Source organism: Dichotomopilus funicola, assembly GCF_033296635.1.
Source record: "Dichotomopilus funicola strain CBS 141.50 unplaced genomic scaffold C8A04scaffold_34, whole genome shotgun sequence".
NCBI classification, from domain to species: Eukaryota; Fungi; Ascomycota; class Sordariomycetes; order Sordariales; family Chaetomiaceae; genus Dichotomopilus; species Dichotomopilus funicola.
The window spans coordinates 143,485-157,239 of NW_026944055.1; the positions used below are offsets into that span (position 1 = coordinate 143,485).

General features: G+C 58.2%; 2 protein-coding genes across 2 annotated transcripts; one reads left to right on the plus strand and one right to left on the minus strand.

The window, feature by feature from the left end:
* Positions 1-527: 527 nt before the first annotated feature.
* C8A04DRAFT_37532 (fungal-specific transcription factor domain-containing protein) lies at positions 528-5,123 on the minus strand (the record flags this gene model as incomplete). Its single annotated transcript, XM_062783906.1, has 3 exons — positions 528-563; positions 660-3,679; positions 5,024-5,123. The coding sequence occupies 3 exons, from the start codon at positions 5,121-5,123 to the stop codon at positions 528-530; spliced, it is 3,156 nt and encodes a 1,051-aa protein (XP_062636708.1).
* Positions 5,124-8,578: 3,455 nt separating this feature from the next.
* C8A04DRAFT_37533 (Spc98 family-domain-containing protein) lies at positions 8,579-13,412 on the plus strand (the record flags this gene model as incomplete). Its single annotated transcript, XM_062783907.1, has 9 exons — positions 8,579-8,596; positions 8,663-8,770; positions 8,894-9,329; positions 9,401-10,143; positions 10,920-11,426; positions 11,463-11,512; positions 11,543-11,642; positions 11,673-13,197; positions 13,243-13,412. The coding sequence occupies 9 exons, from the start codon at positions 8,579-8,581 to the stop codon at positions 13,410-13,412; spliced, it is 3,657 nt and encodes a 1,218-aa protein (XP_062636709.1).
* Between the last annotated feature and the right edge of the window lie 343 nt (positions 13,413-13,755).

Consider the following 13,755-nt stretch of genomic DNA (forward strand, 5'->3'; position numbering starts at 1 on the left):
CATCCGCCACTAACCAGTGAGATCCATCTACCCACCCATCCACCTGCCTCTCCAGCCCTTTACCCAGCTACCCTTCCATTTCATTCATCCCCCCCCAAACAGATAGAACCAGAGCTAGAGCTAGAGCTAGAGCTAGAGCTAGAGCTAGGGCTAAAGCTAAAGCCAGAGCCAAACGCTATCCCACACCGCTTGACATCCCATTGCATGTTGAATCCCATCATCCATCCGGATCTTCAAATCCAGATCTCAAACCCGGACATCATATTCGTCAAGGCGAGAGTGACAATACAGACAGACGGATAGAGACATAAAACCAAAACTGAAAAAAAACATAAAATAAAAGACCACAAAAAAGGAATCGACCAACAAACATGGCGATCAACCCTCCGTCAGCATCCATCCTTGACATCCATCCTTCAACCCAGCCTTGACACCCACCCCTTAGCTGCCCAGCCTTAATACCGGTGCTTTCTGAACTCTACTTCACACTTCCGTCTTATCCCATCTCTTCCAGCCTCCTCTCCCACCTAATAATACCCCGCAACATGCGTCATCACCACACCCTGAGGCCACTCCCCCCCAGCCCCCCCACCAGGACCACCACCTGCACTCCCCCCCGCACTAGTCCCACTCCCACCGCCTCCTCCCCCAGCACTCACAACACCACCTCCATCTCCCCCACCGCCGGACAAACTCCCCCAAAAGATATTCCCATTATCCATCGGCACCAGGTCCTCGGTGCCATGGGCAAACTGGTCCGGCCCGCCGGGCGCCAGGGTCCAGGGCATGGACTGGTTCTGCTCGACGTACATGGCTATTTCGTTGGAGATGTACGGGGGCAGTTTGGCGCTGGGGTGCGGGTGGGTTTGTTGTTGTTGTTGAGGTTGCTGCTGGGGCTGGGTTTGTTGGGGTTGGTGGTGTTGCATTTGTGGGGACGGGACGGCTGCGGAGGATTGGGAGGGGGAGGGTTGTTGTGCGTGTTGTTGATGATGGGGATGGGGATGGTGTTGGGCGTGGGGTTGTTGGATGCGCCAGAGGGTGGAGGCTGCGGCTTCGGCGGCTACGTCGGATGTTGGGTCGATAGGGTGGTGGTTGTTTGGGTGGGATGACGACGACGCCTGAGTGTTAATCGGGGTGAAGGACATGGAGGTTGAGCGGGGAGTTTTGGCGTGGTGGTCGAGAGGGTTGATGCCGCTGTCCGGGCCGACGGAAGACCCCGGCTCGGCGGTACTATCGCGCGACGAGCTCTTGCCCTCATCCAACACGAGGATCTCGCCGTTGTTGACCACCTTGAACGCGCGCTCCTTCCACTCTTCCAGCCCACCACCGCCCCGGCCGCCGCCGACGTGCCGCTCGTAGTCCTGCTTCACGGTGTCATAGTAGCGGTCCATCTCGCTGAAGTAGCCGACATAGGTCTCGGCCAGCTTCAGCCACAGCGACATGTGCGTCAGCAACTTATACGTCAACCCTGTCGGCCCGTGCTTGGTCACGTCCAGCGGCCCGTTGGGCTCGTCTTTGGGCAGCATGTGGCCCTTGGTGTCGATCTGCGGGAAGTGCACTGCGTAGATACCGACAAAGGCGGCCGTCCAGACGGCGAAGAGCACCAGCGACGACATGGGCAGCTTGTCGCGGCAGATCTCGGCGAGGTCGACGATGTCCTTGGCCGCGCGGAAGATCTCTTCGGCACTGTCCTCCCAGAACCCTGGCGGCTCCTGGCCGGACTCGAACGTGGGCTCGTCGAGCGGACCGTCCGGCCCTTCGCACACGATCGGGATGAACGGGATGTACTCGCGGTGCAGCATGATGCGGCAGACGGCCCCGAGCATGTGCAGCGACACGTACACGCTGCTCGCCTGGTGGTTCTCGTGCTTGTAGTAGTTGCTGTCCGACCACCGGAAATGGTCGGGCAGGTTCTCGTAGAACTCCTCAAGCTTCTCGCGCAACCGGAAGAAGGTGGCCTCGCGGGACCACGGGGGGTGCGCCTCGGTGAAGCGTCCTCCCGAAAAACTCCACTTGGAGATCTCCCCCCAGAGATCGACGAGGCGCACGAAACGGCCCAGTACGCTGTCGGAGATGGGGCGGCTGGTCTCGGCGCCCGAGAGGGGCTTCAGGAAGCCCGTGTAGACGTCGTCCGAGAGGTCAAAGGACACCTCCGCGCATGGTAGTTGAATCTGCAGATCCTCGGACCGGATCGTCGACACCCGGTCTTTTCCACAGCCCAGCAACCGGTCGAGAATTAGACAACTGAACATGGTGCGCCTTCGGATCTCCTTGGCCGTTATTCTCTGCGTGGGTGTCATGTTCTGCGGCGTGGGCTTGGCGGGGCGAGCGCGGAAGATTTTGTTGGGCTCCTTATCACCGTCGCCGAGGCCCAACGCCTGAGCCATCCGGATCGCGACGCCGACGTACATCCAAGCTGCCATCCCGCCGACCCTGGGCCGTGCTTGGCTCCATTCGTAGAGCCCCAACATGAGGAAGGCCTGGACTCGCTCGACGGATGCCACGGTCATACTCGTTCGCAAACCGCCAAGCGCCTTGGTCAGCACGTCGGCGTAGTACTCGGACGCGCTGGAGGCTTCCGACGACGGGCCGGTCGACCGCGGCTTAGGCACGCCGGACACGGACGGGCTGTTTCGAGGCGCCGTGATGTATGAGACTAGGGTGTTGTGGAACCGCGCCGTCAATGTCAGGATGCCGAGCAGTACGAGGTTGATCTCGGGCGAGGTGTCGGCCGGCTTCGCCCGGAACCGGTTGCCGAGTTTCTCCTTGAGCGTGGCGAGGTGGAGGAACGGAAGCTCCGTCGCGAAGTGTAGCCTGTAAATGTCAAACAGCTGATTCCACACGGTCTCAGTCAGGTACGGCGCCGACAGGACGTCCTCGGCAACCGTGGCCGGCGCCGTGCCTTCCATCTTGACGATGTCTTCGATCCGCCGCAACCGTTTCCGCTCCGAACCCTGTTCCATCTTGGCGCCCGAGGATGGCTCAGACCGCTTCGGTGGTGCTGGGGTCACCTCGGGATACGTGCACTCCTTGCCATTGCGAATACATGTCTCGCAGGGCTGGTCGCCGCCCGTGTTGTTGCACTTGATCTTGGACTTGCGGCAGCGCTGACACGCGATACTAGAACGCAGCGGTGTCCGCTTGAAGCCCTTCTTGCTGTCAACACCACCACCGACGCCACCACCGCCACCGGGGCTGCCGGGGCTGCCGGCCATCATCGAGCCCTGGGCGGGTGACCGGCTGTCATCGTCGGGAGCGGCGGCTATGGGAGCGTGGGCGTGGGCGTGGCCCTGGGTTCGGACCGCCGCGACCGTCGCGGGCCGAGGCGGGCTGCGGGGCAGCGGCTGGCGTATGTTGGGCAACCGTTGCGGGAGCGATTGGGAATGAGGCGGGCGGGGTGGCTGGTCGGCCGGGTCGATGGGCGCATCGGGCGCCGGAGCGGTAAAGGCGTCGTGGAACTTCCGCTTCGGGGTCGGTTGTTGTGGGTGCTGCTGGTCAAACGAGGGAGAGCCCGCGGCCGACGGCGAGTCGGGCGGTTCGGGAGGGGAGAGGATGGATTGGATGCGTAGATGGGAAGCAATCGTGACGACGGGGCGGGCCTCGCAATGGGACCCCCTTGGACACGAAAGCAAACGCAGACGCAGACGCAAACAAGAGGATTCCGTACAATCCGTAGGGCCTTCCCAGGCCACACGGCACCGTGCGACAGACCGTCACTAGTACTGCTGGTACTGCTGCTGCTGCTGCAAGACCGGTTCGCGGTTAGCGACGCGGGCACGGGAGGAGGAGCCGAGACTCGATCGAACGTTCGGTCGGTCGGTCGGTCGGTCGGCGTGCGTGATCGGGCGGGCGGGCGGTCCGCGAGGGAAACGGACTAAATACGCAGCAGAGAAAGACGGGAGCTCGGGGAGACAAGGCAATGTCTGCGGACCGGGTTTCTCTGGGGGGGGCCAGCAGTCGCGCACGCGCACAAGCACGGGAAACAGGGTTACCAGGTAAGGCAGCACGGCAGACCGGGCGGATGGCGGACAGCGGATGGCGTGAACGGGCTCGGTTTAGCGAAGAGGGGCGAAAGGCGAGAGAACGGCGAGCGGGAGGTATCCGGGCAGAACAGCGCAAAGCAGAGCAGAGCAGCGCAGGGTGGGCTGAGCCGAGCTGGGTCTGGTTGGACAACGACGGACTGTCGACAGCTGGAACGGAGGAGGCCGCGGAGCAAGACGAAGAGCAGGAGGGGGGGCCGTTTGGACACAGCCTTTGGCGTGCTGTGTGACCAATGTCCACCAGGGGTGCAAGTATCCGTGTCGTGTGTGTGCACGGGCGGCCGGACGAGTGAACGGCGGCCGAGGGGAGCGACGATGTGCGTACCCGGGCGAGGAGCGAGTGCGACGGCGAACCGTTGTCGGCGATACTTCTGCTTCTCAGGTCGCGCGACGGGAAGCGGGGGGAGGATGGTTGCAGGATCGCGCAAGTGCGAGCGTTGTCGAGAGGAAGGGGTTTTCGTCGGTCGTTAGCGGACCACCAAACTGTCTTTTTTCTCCTCTTGCTCAAGCTCCGAGTTGATGCGGGACAACAAGGAGGCGGAAAGTTGAGGAAGGACGGGACCTGAGTCGGTGGGCGGGAACACGGGATAACGGATGGTACACGCCAAAAGGCCAGGGAATGCGTCGGTAGCGTCGGTGCGATCGGCAGCGTCGGCAGCTAGGGACGTGCTGCGCCGGGGCCGGGCACGGGCGGGTTCTCTGCGTTACGGGCCAAGGCGTTCGCTATTTGCATAGATTGCAGGTGGTGTTGCTCAGAGTTGCAAAGTGGAGGTCTTTTTTTTGTGTTCAGTGCCCACGCTCCGAGAGAGACTCAATGCCACTCAATTCGCATTTCCACAGCGAGAACCTGGAAATTCGACCTGGAAGGAGAAACCGGGAAGAAGTGGCCCTTGCGCACTTTATTTTTCGGCTACTTTGAGGGCAATCGACAACATTGGGAAAGTCCCCGGCTGGTTTGGCTCGGCTCGCTCTTGCCTGCCAACCTGCCTCGCTCTCAACAAACTCCCACAACCAGTCGCCCGTGCTGCTGGCGCTCTGTGGGTTGTGACTTGCTAGTGCGCAGCGTGGGAGCGAGCCGAGCATGGGAGCCAAGCTCCAGCCAGGGCCATATTCCCGGGAGCGGGCTTGGAGCACCGTGCTTTCCCTTTTTGTTTCGTTTTATCTTTTTTCTGTTCGTCTTTTTTCTGTTGGTCTTTTTTCTTTTTTCTTCTTTTCCCCTCTTGATTGAAGAATCACCGTTTCAACCGGGAGATCTTCGGTACATACCGAGAACGGGCCCCGACCTTTTTTATTTTTGGTTTCTTCTTCTTCTTCTTCCTCCTCCTGCACCCTGAAAAATGCGCACATATAGGACAAATAACTACGCAGTACTTCGTCCGGGCACGAGGTGCAGAACACAGTATTGCCAAGTGCCGATGGGAGCAATTGCGGGCTGTCTCGCACCGACAAGCCCCAGCCGCCCCTCGGGATGGCTCGCACCACGGCACCAGCTTGGCACCGGAAGCTCGCGCCCACTTTCTGGGTACCCCCAAGCTCCCCACGTCTGGATTCGTTACAGTGCCACTTATGGTATGTACTTCGTAGTCCACCCAGTAGTAACTGGTGTACGACTTCTGGCCGTTGAAACAAGACAAGAATCTCCCGATGGAATCCCGCCCGTCAGGACGATCGCAACGAAACAAAGCAATTGGGCCGTGACACCGTCTCAAAAATAGTGAAGCGGCTTCTTCAATGCATGTTTCGCATCGGGCACGCACGTCCTGGATGCAACCGGCCCGGGATCAACGGCGGCGGTTGCTCGCTTGAATCCCGTCCACACACAAGAGAGTGGGCACTGTCTCGGTATCAACATGCCTGTGAATTGCTGAGGAGGGGGTATTTGGCTTCCGGGACATGGAACTCAATCAACGTCTAGCTTCCATCTTCTCCCGGCCCCGAGTGCGCATGTGCCACGAAAGGAGGGACCTCGAACGCCCACAAGAAAAAAAAAAAACAGACGCCTTCTTCTGATGCCGTGCAACTCGAGAGGGCGGCCGAGCGTCTGGCATTTGTCCCACGGCCCGGCCCCCCGCACTTCGCTCCAAAGCAAAGGCGAAGCAGAAAACCAATTATCAATCTGGACCCGGAAGAAGGCAACCTGCACGAACCCCCCACCGTTCCACCGTTTCCTGCATCAAGGCTCGATGGACGGGGTAGGAAAACGGGAGTCGAGGGGGGGGGGGGGGGAAGGTGGCTGGACACTCGGTCTCTCACCCACCACTTCCATTCATCCCGCGCCGATGAAGCCAAAAAAAGAAAGAATCAGAGCTTCTTGCTTGATGAACCCCCTCGGGAGGATCAGAAACGCGACTGCTGTACTCCGTAGCGTAGTGTCCCAGTAGGACCAGTCGGCCGTGTCCCCCCGGCATTTTCTTGACGCCGATATTCGGTCTCGGGCCTTTTGATTTTTGGGGCTGTCGTCGTTTTGTTCCTTCTCACCAACATCCCCAGGAATCCTCCCGGTTCCCGGTTGGCCTTGCCGGAATACTGGGATCACTTTGCCGGAGTTGCTTTGGGGGTCCTGAGAATAGTGGAGCCGGAAACCGCGGTACAGATTACTATACACGTGTACAGCCCGCAATGTTATCGAGGGTCCCTCACCTACCTATCCCGAGAGAATATTTGAGGGGTCCGGCCGCAGGGGGGAGGCAACCGGATCGGTAAAGCCCTGGTCCTGTCCCTGCAGCCATTCGGTACCATTTGCAGCTTCTGATTCGACTTGTTGGTTCGTGAGGGTTGCTGAGGTATCACTTTTGTTCGTTCCACGGGCAAACCTTTTTTGACTTGACCCTGGCGAAATGCATATCACCTCTGGCCCCCCACTGTGATGCCAACGGCTGCCACAAAAAATAAAATAAAATAGTGATTAAAAAAAAAAGAACGCTAAAAATGGCCGTCAGCAAGAGGGTGAGATCAAACGCGGAGCGACGTTCTTGTCTGGGCATGCTCCGGAATGACCTCCGGCCCACATCATCAATTCACAATGTGTGTTCCATCATTCGGCAGGCCAGCTCCGGATCTGTTCGGGGAAAGGGCCTGGCTCGGGTGGTGGACACTTCGTTTCGGGAGCAAAGATCTCGGCACGCTGCGTCGGTTGCCCGCCAGCCCCCCTCCTTCGCTACTCCACGTCGTTGAGCTAACCGAATGGACCCGGCCAACGGCCTCCCTTCATCATCCCAAGACGGGAATATGTCGTCTTGCCCACGCGGAAAAAAGTCGTTTGGGAAGTAAAGGAGCAAGGAGACTCTCACACTCAAACACAACTCCTCACCTCGTCTTGGATATCAGATTTCCGAAGCCAGGTATTGCGTATCTGGTCATTGGATTTTGAAAGCCCCCCACCCTAATGCTCGTCACTGCAGCTCTTCGTCTCATGATTGGGGGCACATTTTAGCGGAGCAGCACCCGGCCCGAGGAAGAAAGCTAAAAAAGGAAACGAGAAGGCAAGTCACGGATCGATCGATGTTGGGTGTTTTGTTGGTCGGAAATCCCGAGCCGAGTTTCATCCGTTCCAACTTCCCTGATGTTGAGAAATAGGATGCTCTATTAATGTCGGAGAGACTCCATGAAGAGGGACGAAGATGTGGCTGGCTGAGTGTGCCAATCCACAATTGGTATGTATGGGTTGTCAGCCACATTTGACGAACCACACATCTCCTCGGTGGCTAGCGGGAAAGTGTTACAAATTCGAGAAAAGGCCTCCCAGAGCGGCCTCCTACGAGGCCACGGCCGGGAGTGTCAGCCACGGCTCCACGGACCGGCGTGGCAGACAGGCATGACGGGCGAACATGCAAATGGAAGCCCATCATGTTATTGCTCCACGTGGTTGGGGGAACCGGGGAAGCTGACGTCCCTGGAAGCTGTTAAAACTTTCAGCGGAGGGCCGAGGGATTCTCACCAAAGAGAGCAAGCCATGATCCCCAAGCATAACCTCAACATTTACCTTTGCCACCGCATGAACAGCCACACAGCCTCATTGATGATGATGAAGTTGTGTTTCGTTGAGTTTCCAACTCCCTGCCGCAGACCCCTAGTGTCGGGTGGACAGCCCTGCTTCGGCACGCCAATGACGTCGTTTTCAGGCGTGCGGAGGGCTCGAGAGGCCTCGCGGGATTCTCCACACAGGAGTCGCCTTTAAGCGCCTGGGAAAGCTGGGCAGTTAGTTGCTCGTCCGATATGAAACTCCTGGACGAGCAACAACCAACAGCCCTCAGCGAAACCCCTCACGGCAGGATACAGGAATCCTGCAATTGCAAACCCGGCCTCGTTCTTATTTCTCCCTTTTTTTTTGATCACCTTTTTACTGAGGCGACAAGCGCGAGAAGAACTTCACAGGCTCTCGTGTCTGCTTGTGTTTCATCCACCCCGCCCCCGCATTGCAGCGTATGACGCAGGGGTAAAGAAGAACTTCGCGCAAAGGCTCACTCATAGTTGCAAGTTTGCGCGCATCCTCGCCTAGGGCAAACTTACATATCACCAAAGCATCGCAAACCGAGGCAATGGCATCCGGACACAACGTGAGACCCCTCAGACGAATTGCGACCGAAGTTAAGTCCCGTCCGCTAACACATCCGTCGCGACAGGATCCCAGGCTGCTCTACGCCATCAACGGCGTATCAGCCTACCACATCGCAAATGGCAAAGAAGAGGCCTTAACGCCCGCCGGCCCGCAAACGCTGTCGCTGCTGATGGTCCCGACGACGTCCGCCTTCGCCGACCCCGCCATCGGCCCGGACGCTACGCCCGAGCAAGACTTCTACCTGCACCTCCACCTGCCCCCCGAGCTTGACCTACCCCTCCCGGCTACCACCCAGATCTACCACCAGCCGCCGACCAGCTATCTCATTCCGCGATGGGACCTGGGCCCCGGCAGCGGCGCATTCACTCGCATCGAGTTCCCCTCGGTGGAGAGCCGGAAGGGGATCCAGGAGGACGTGGACACGTTCGAGACTATCCTGGCGCAATGCACGGCTTTCCTCGAGCGCGCGCCGCCTCCCAAGGTTGGTAAGGGCGAGAAGAGCGGGAAGAGCGCGGGCGCGTCGGCGAAGGCTGCCGAGGCCGCGGGGGAGGCTCTGCCTGCGTACAACCCTGCCGATTTCAAGCCTGGTGAGGGATACGCGCGGGGGAGCCATAGCGGGGTTACGCCTGGGCAGATCGTGCTTGTCGATGAGGATGACGGTAGCGTAATAGGGGAGTTGACCGATGGATTCCAGCTCGTTGAGGAGAGCGGCGTGAAGCCGGGATCTAAAGGTATGTCTACCTCTGTTTGTCCCTGGCTGTTTGTGTGGAGGGCGTGAATGCTGACTTGTGGTGTATCATAGACCCTGTCGAGATTACCCTCCCGGCTGCGGGTGGCCAGAACATCAACGTCGCGCCCATTTCCCAGGACCTGTACGACGCCGAGCTACACCCGGCCTACAAGAACTCCTTCCTAGTCTCGAATGCGTCTGCCGCTTCTCGGCTCATCATCACCGGCTCGGACATGCTTTCCAAGCTGCTCCACACCCAAGCCGACAGCTTCACCAAGAAAGCCCAGCCCAACGCGAAGCCCATGACGTTCCAGCCTGCCACGCGCGAGCACATCCGGCGCATCAACACCTTCACGGGCGGTGCAGCCACGCTCTCAGCCAAGACAGTCGGCCAGATCACCAAAGTCGCCCAAAACTGGGGCGCTTCCCTCGGTGGCCATGGCACCAAGGACAGCGGGTCCACGCACAAGGGCTTCGACAAGGACGGCAAGCCGCTCGGGACGTACAAGCCGGGCCTGCTCAACAAGAGCATGATGGCGTTTTCGACCGTGATGGACGGCGTCGAGCAGGCCGGGCGAAACCTGCTGACTTCGACGTCGGACGCGGCGACCACGGTGGTTACGCACAAGTGGGGGGAGGAAGCGGGCGACGTGACTAGGAGTTTGGGAGGTGGTGTCAAGAACGTCGGGTTGGTCTACATCGATGTGACGGGCGTCTCGCGGAGGGCGATCCTGAAGAGTGTTGCGAAGGGTATGGTGGTGGGCCGGACGTCGACGGGTGATAATATTATTGTTGGTGGGGGTGATGGCGGGGAGGTTGTTATTGACCAGGAGAAGCAGGACGCGCAGTCGTTGAGCGGGATGACGATTGCGGAAGGGAAACAGCCGGCGGGTTCGTTGAACGAGAAGTTCAAATAATTTCAAGCTGGGGTATTTCGTTGGTTATTTCATTGTGGTTTTGGCTGGGTTTTGTGATGGATAACGTGAAATTTTCGCGAATTTCCATAATAGCGGTAGTTGAACTTGTTCAATATATGTTGTAGAATCGTTCTAAAATTTGATGACATTCTTCTCTCCGGTAACTAAGTAGGCATTTGGGTCATTCCTTCCCAGGGATAAGTTTTGGGAGAGCCCAAAAACTGGACTCACGTGACCGTGTCACCCACCAGCGATGGTTCGCGTCATGCTCCCTTATTCGGCGCGTTTCTTGCTGGAAACCACCCCACTTTAACTTTCACACCTCGTTCACCTCTCACCTCACCCATTCAACTGCGTCCGCTGGTCGAGAACGCAGCCACTCCCAGTTTTCCAATTTCTGGTGGGCCTGGACTGCCTAGAAACCCACTAATTGACAATTGAGTGTTGACTGGAGAAGCGTTTGCCACACAAGGGGTTGATATCGACTTTATCTAAGCTCTCACTCTGCAGCTATCCGATCGATGTGTTGTCGATTTGAACTTCTCGGAACCATAATTATCTTCTTCCAAACACGCCACCAACGTCGCAGAAAAAAAGGAGCCGCTCGCATCCAGCAAGCAGCACAGAAGCGCCACGAAACCGGCGTCATTGGGCTATAATAACCGAGCGCTAAGCGGGAAGAATCCCAAGGGAGAGATAGAAAGAGAGAGAGAGAGAGAGAAGGAAGACACCACACAACCATGCTCCACGAAATCCTCCTCTCCCTCTCCGGCCACCCCTCCCCACTTCTCCGCTCCGCCGCGGCCGCGGCCGCAACAGACTCATCAACCAACCCCCCAAGTTTGCTCAACACCAGCGCCAACATCACCGCCATCTCCCCGCCAGAACGGGCCCTCCTCGCTTCTCTCGCCCGTCTCAGTGATCAGCATGTCCACCTCCTCACGTCAACCGCGCACATAGCTGCCAGGCACCCTTCGCTGATCTGCCGCGCCGTGGCGTCTGCGATTGATGCGCTGCATCTTGCTGCGTTCCGCGCGAAAGTGCTCGAGGTAGAGGCGACGGTGCTGAAGCGGGATGCGGCGCTTGTGGGGGCGTATGATATTGTGCCGTTGACGGCGGTGGTGGGGGAGTTTGTGGGATGGGGGAGGAGGTTGGAGTGGTTGGGCAGGGTGGTGGAGGTCGTGGGTGGTGCTGGAACTGGGACTGGGTCGGGAGAGTGTACCGGGGCGAAAGTGATGGATTTTCTGAGGGGGGAGTTGCAGACGGGGTATCGCGATGTGGAAGAGGCGGCGGAGAGTTTGCTGCGGGTGGCTGAGGCCGCGTGGGTGAAGCAGGTTTCGGCGTGGGTGTTGTACGGGCGTGTGCCGGGGTTTGGTGAAGGGGACTTTTTTGTGAGGGTGAGCAAGGGTGATGGTGGGCGTGAGGAGTATACGTGTGACATGTCGTTGTTACCGGGGTTCGTGACACCTGCAACGGCTGCGTCGATGTTGTTTATTGGGAGGTCGCTGAATCAGATTCGGGCTAAGAGCGCGGGCGATTACAGTTTAAAGGGGGAGGACCATCTATCGACACAGTTGGCCAGGCTGGCTGCGTTGAGGCATCCGATTGACTCGGCGACATTTGCGAGGACCGTGGAGGACATCAGAAATTTCTTGTCGAGGACAACGTTACAGCGATTGTTACCGCTCAGCAAAGTGCTCGAGACGCTACAGTTGCTTCGGGATTTCTTCCTGTTGCGTCGCGGGGAGTTCGCCATGGCCCTCACGCAGCAAGCGGATGAAAAGATCAAGAGTCGGTGGAAGCGGGCGGAGAATCTCGCGTATGAGAAGCGAGACGGCTTGGCCGGCGTCACGATGAAGGAGGGCGAGGTGGTCGCTGTCCTCACCAAGACATGGGCGGCCATGGGGTCTATGCAGGGCGAGCACGCAGAAGAGGACGAAGGCTTGGAGCTAGCCCGGGACTTGCTACGGTTATCCATGGTTAAGTCTCGGAATACTGCACCCGTGACTCCGGTATCTGCGGAGGGCGACGTTCCCGTCATCGCGCCTACACCGTTTCGGAATCTGCTTTTCTCGGTGCCGGTCATTTTGACCCTGCAAATACCTTCTCCTCTGGATCTCTTTCTCAGCCAGTCTGACCTCAAAACATACACCGCCATAAACTCCTACCTCCTCTCTCTACGGAGAGCGCACATCCGCCTGACGGACTTGTGGAAGATCACGTCCCTCAGGCGACACCACCCGGCCCCGCCAGGACCACCATATGGGAGTCGACCCGCTGGAAGGGAAAGGGTACATCTATTTCGCGAGCGCCATGCTGTCCGATCTAGTATCTTGCGCAACTCGTGGGCCACAGCGAGTGCTGCTATCTTCTTTCTCGGTGAAATCGAAGGATATCTCCAGACGGAAGTTGTTGCCGGGTTATCAGATGGGTTTTATCAGTGGTTGACCGCAGGGGAAGCTGGACAAAGCCATGGCGATGATGATACAGCTGAACTACGCCAGGCCACCCCTGAACCTGGAGAAGATATCGAAATGGCCGACGACGACATCTGGCTTGCAGAATCCAACCACGCTTCCTCACCTGCCGCACTACGACCAAGTTCCCCTCAACCCCCAACCAACACCCATCGCCACCATGACCCTCAAACCCTCGCCATTGCCCACCGCCTCTACCTCCGCACTCTAGTCCGACGTCTCCTTCTCTCCCAACAATCCTTCACCGACCCGCTCTACGAGCTCCTCGTCCAAATCGACCACCTAGTTGCGCTAGTCCACCGGATGCACGCCGTATGGACAGCTGCCGACCTCGAGGCCGACGCGGGCGTCGTCGATGCCTTTGTGGACCTTGAGCGTGAGCAGCGAGATGTGCAGCAGGAGATTCGCGGCGTGGAAGGGAGGGTGAAGAGAGGTGTGGAGGGGCTGATTGGGGAGTTGAGGCGGTTAGAGGGCAGTGCGGTTTTGCAGTTTGGGGGGGAAAGGGCTGGTGATGGAGGAGGTGTTGATGGGGGGGAAGTCGAAGGGGAAGCGGTCATGAGGGAGGCTGGGGAGTACGTGCCCCGACGAGTTGGGGGGGTGGATAGGTTGTTGATGAAGTTGGATTTTGGGAGTTGGTTTGGGAGTGGTGGGGATGAGGTGGTTGTAGGTGTGGACGATGATGACTTTTAGGGGTTGTTGATGGGAACAATCACCGCTTGAAGCTGTAGCATCCGTTTCGGCAACCAAGACTGTCACCCCGGAAAATAGATGGGAGTATCCATGTTCATGATTGTTTTTTTAGCTGTTATTATACCCCTAGCTGTACATAGTAACGATCTCTGAACTGATACCAACACGTTTACGCACCTACCGCGCAATGTTTGACGCACTGCCCTGTTCGGTTGCGAGGTTAAGCCCCAGCTGGTTGGTCAAATCATGTAACTACAGTAACGTTAGAAAGTTCAATCTCGAACATCTGACCGAAAAAAAAAACAAAAAACAAAAAAAAAGACAGAAACCGTTTTTTATTTCT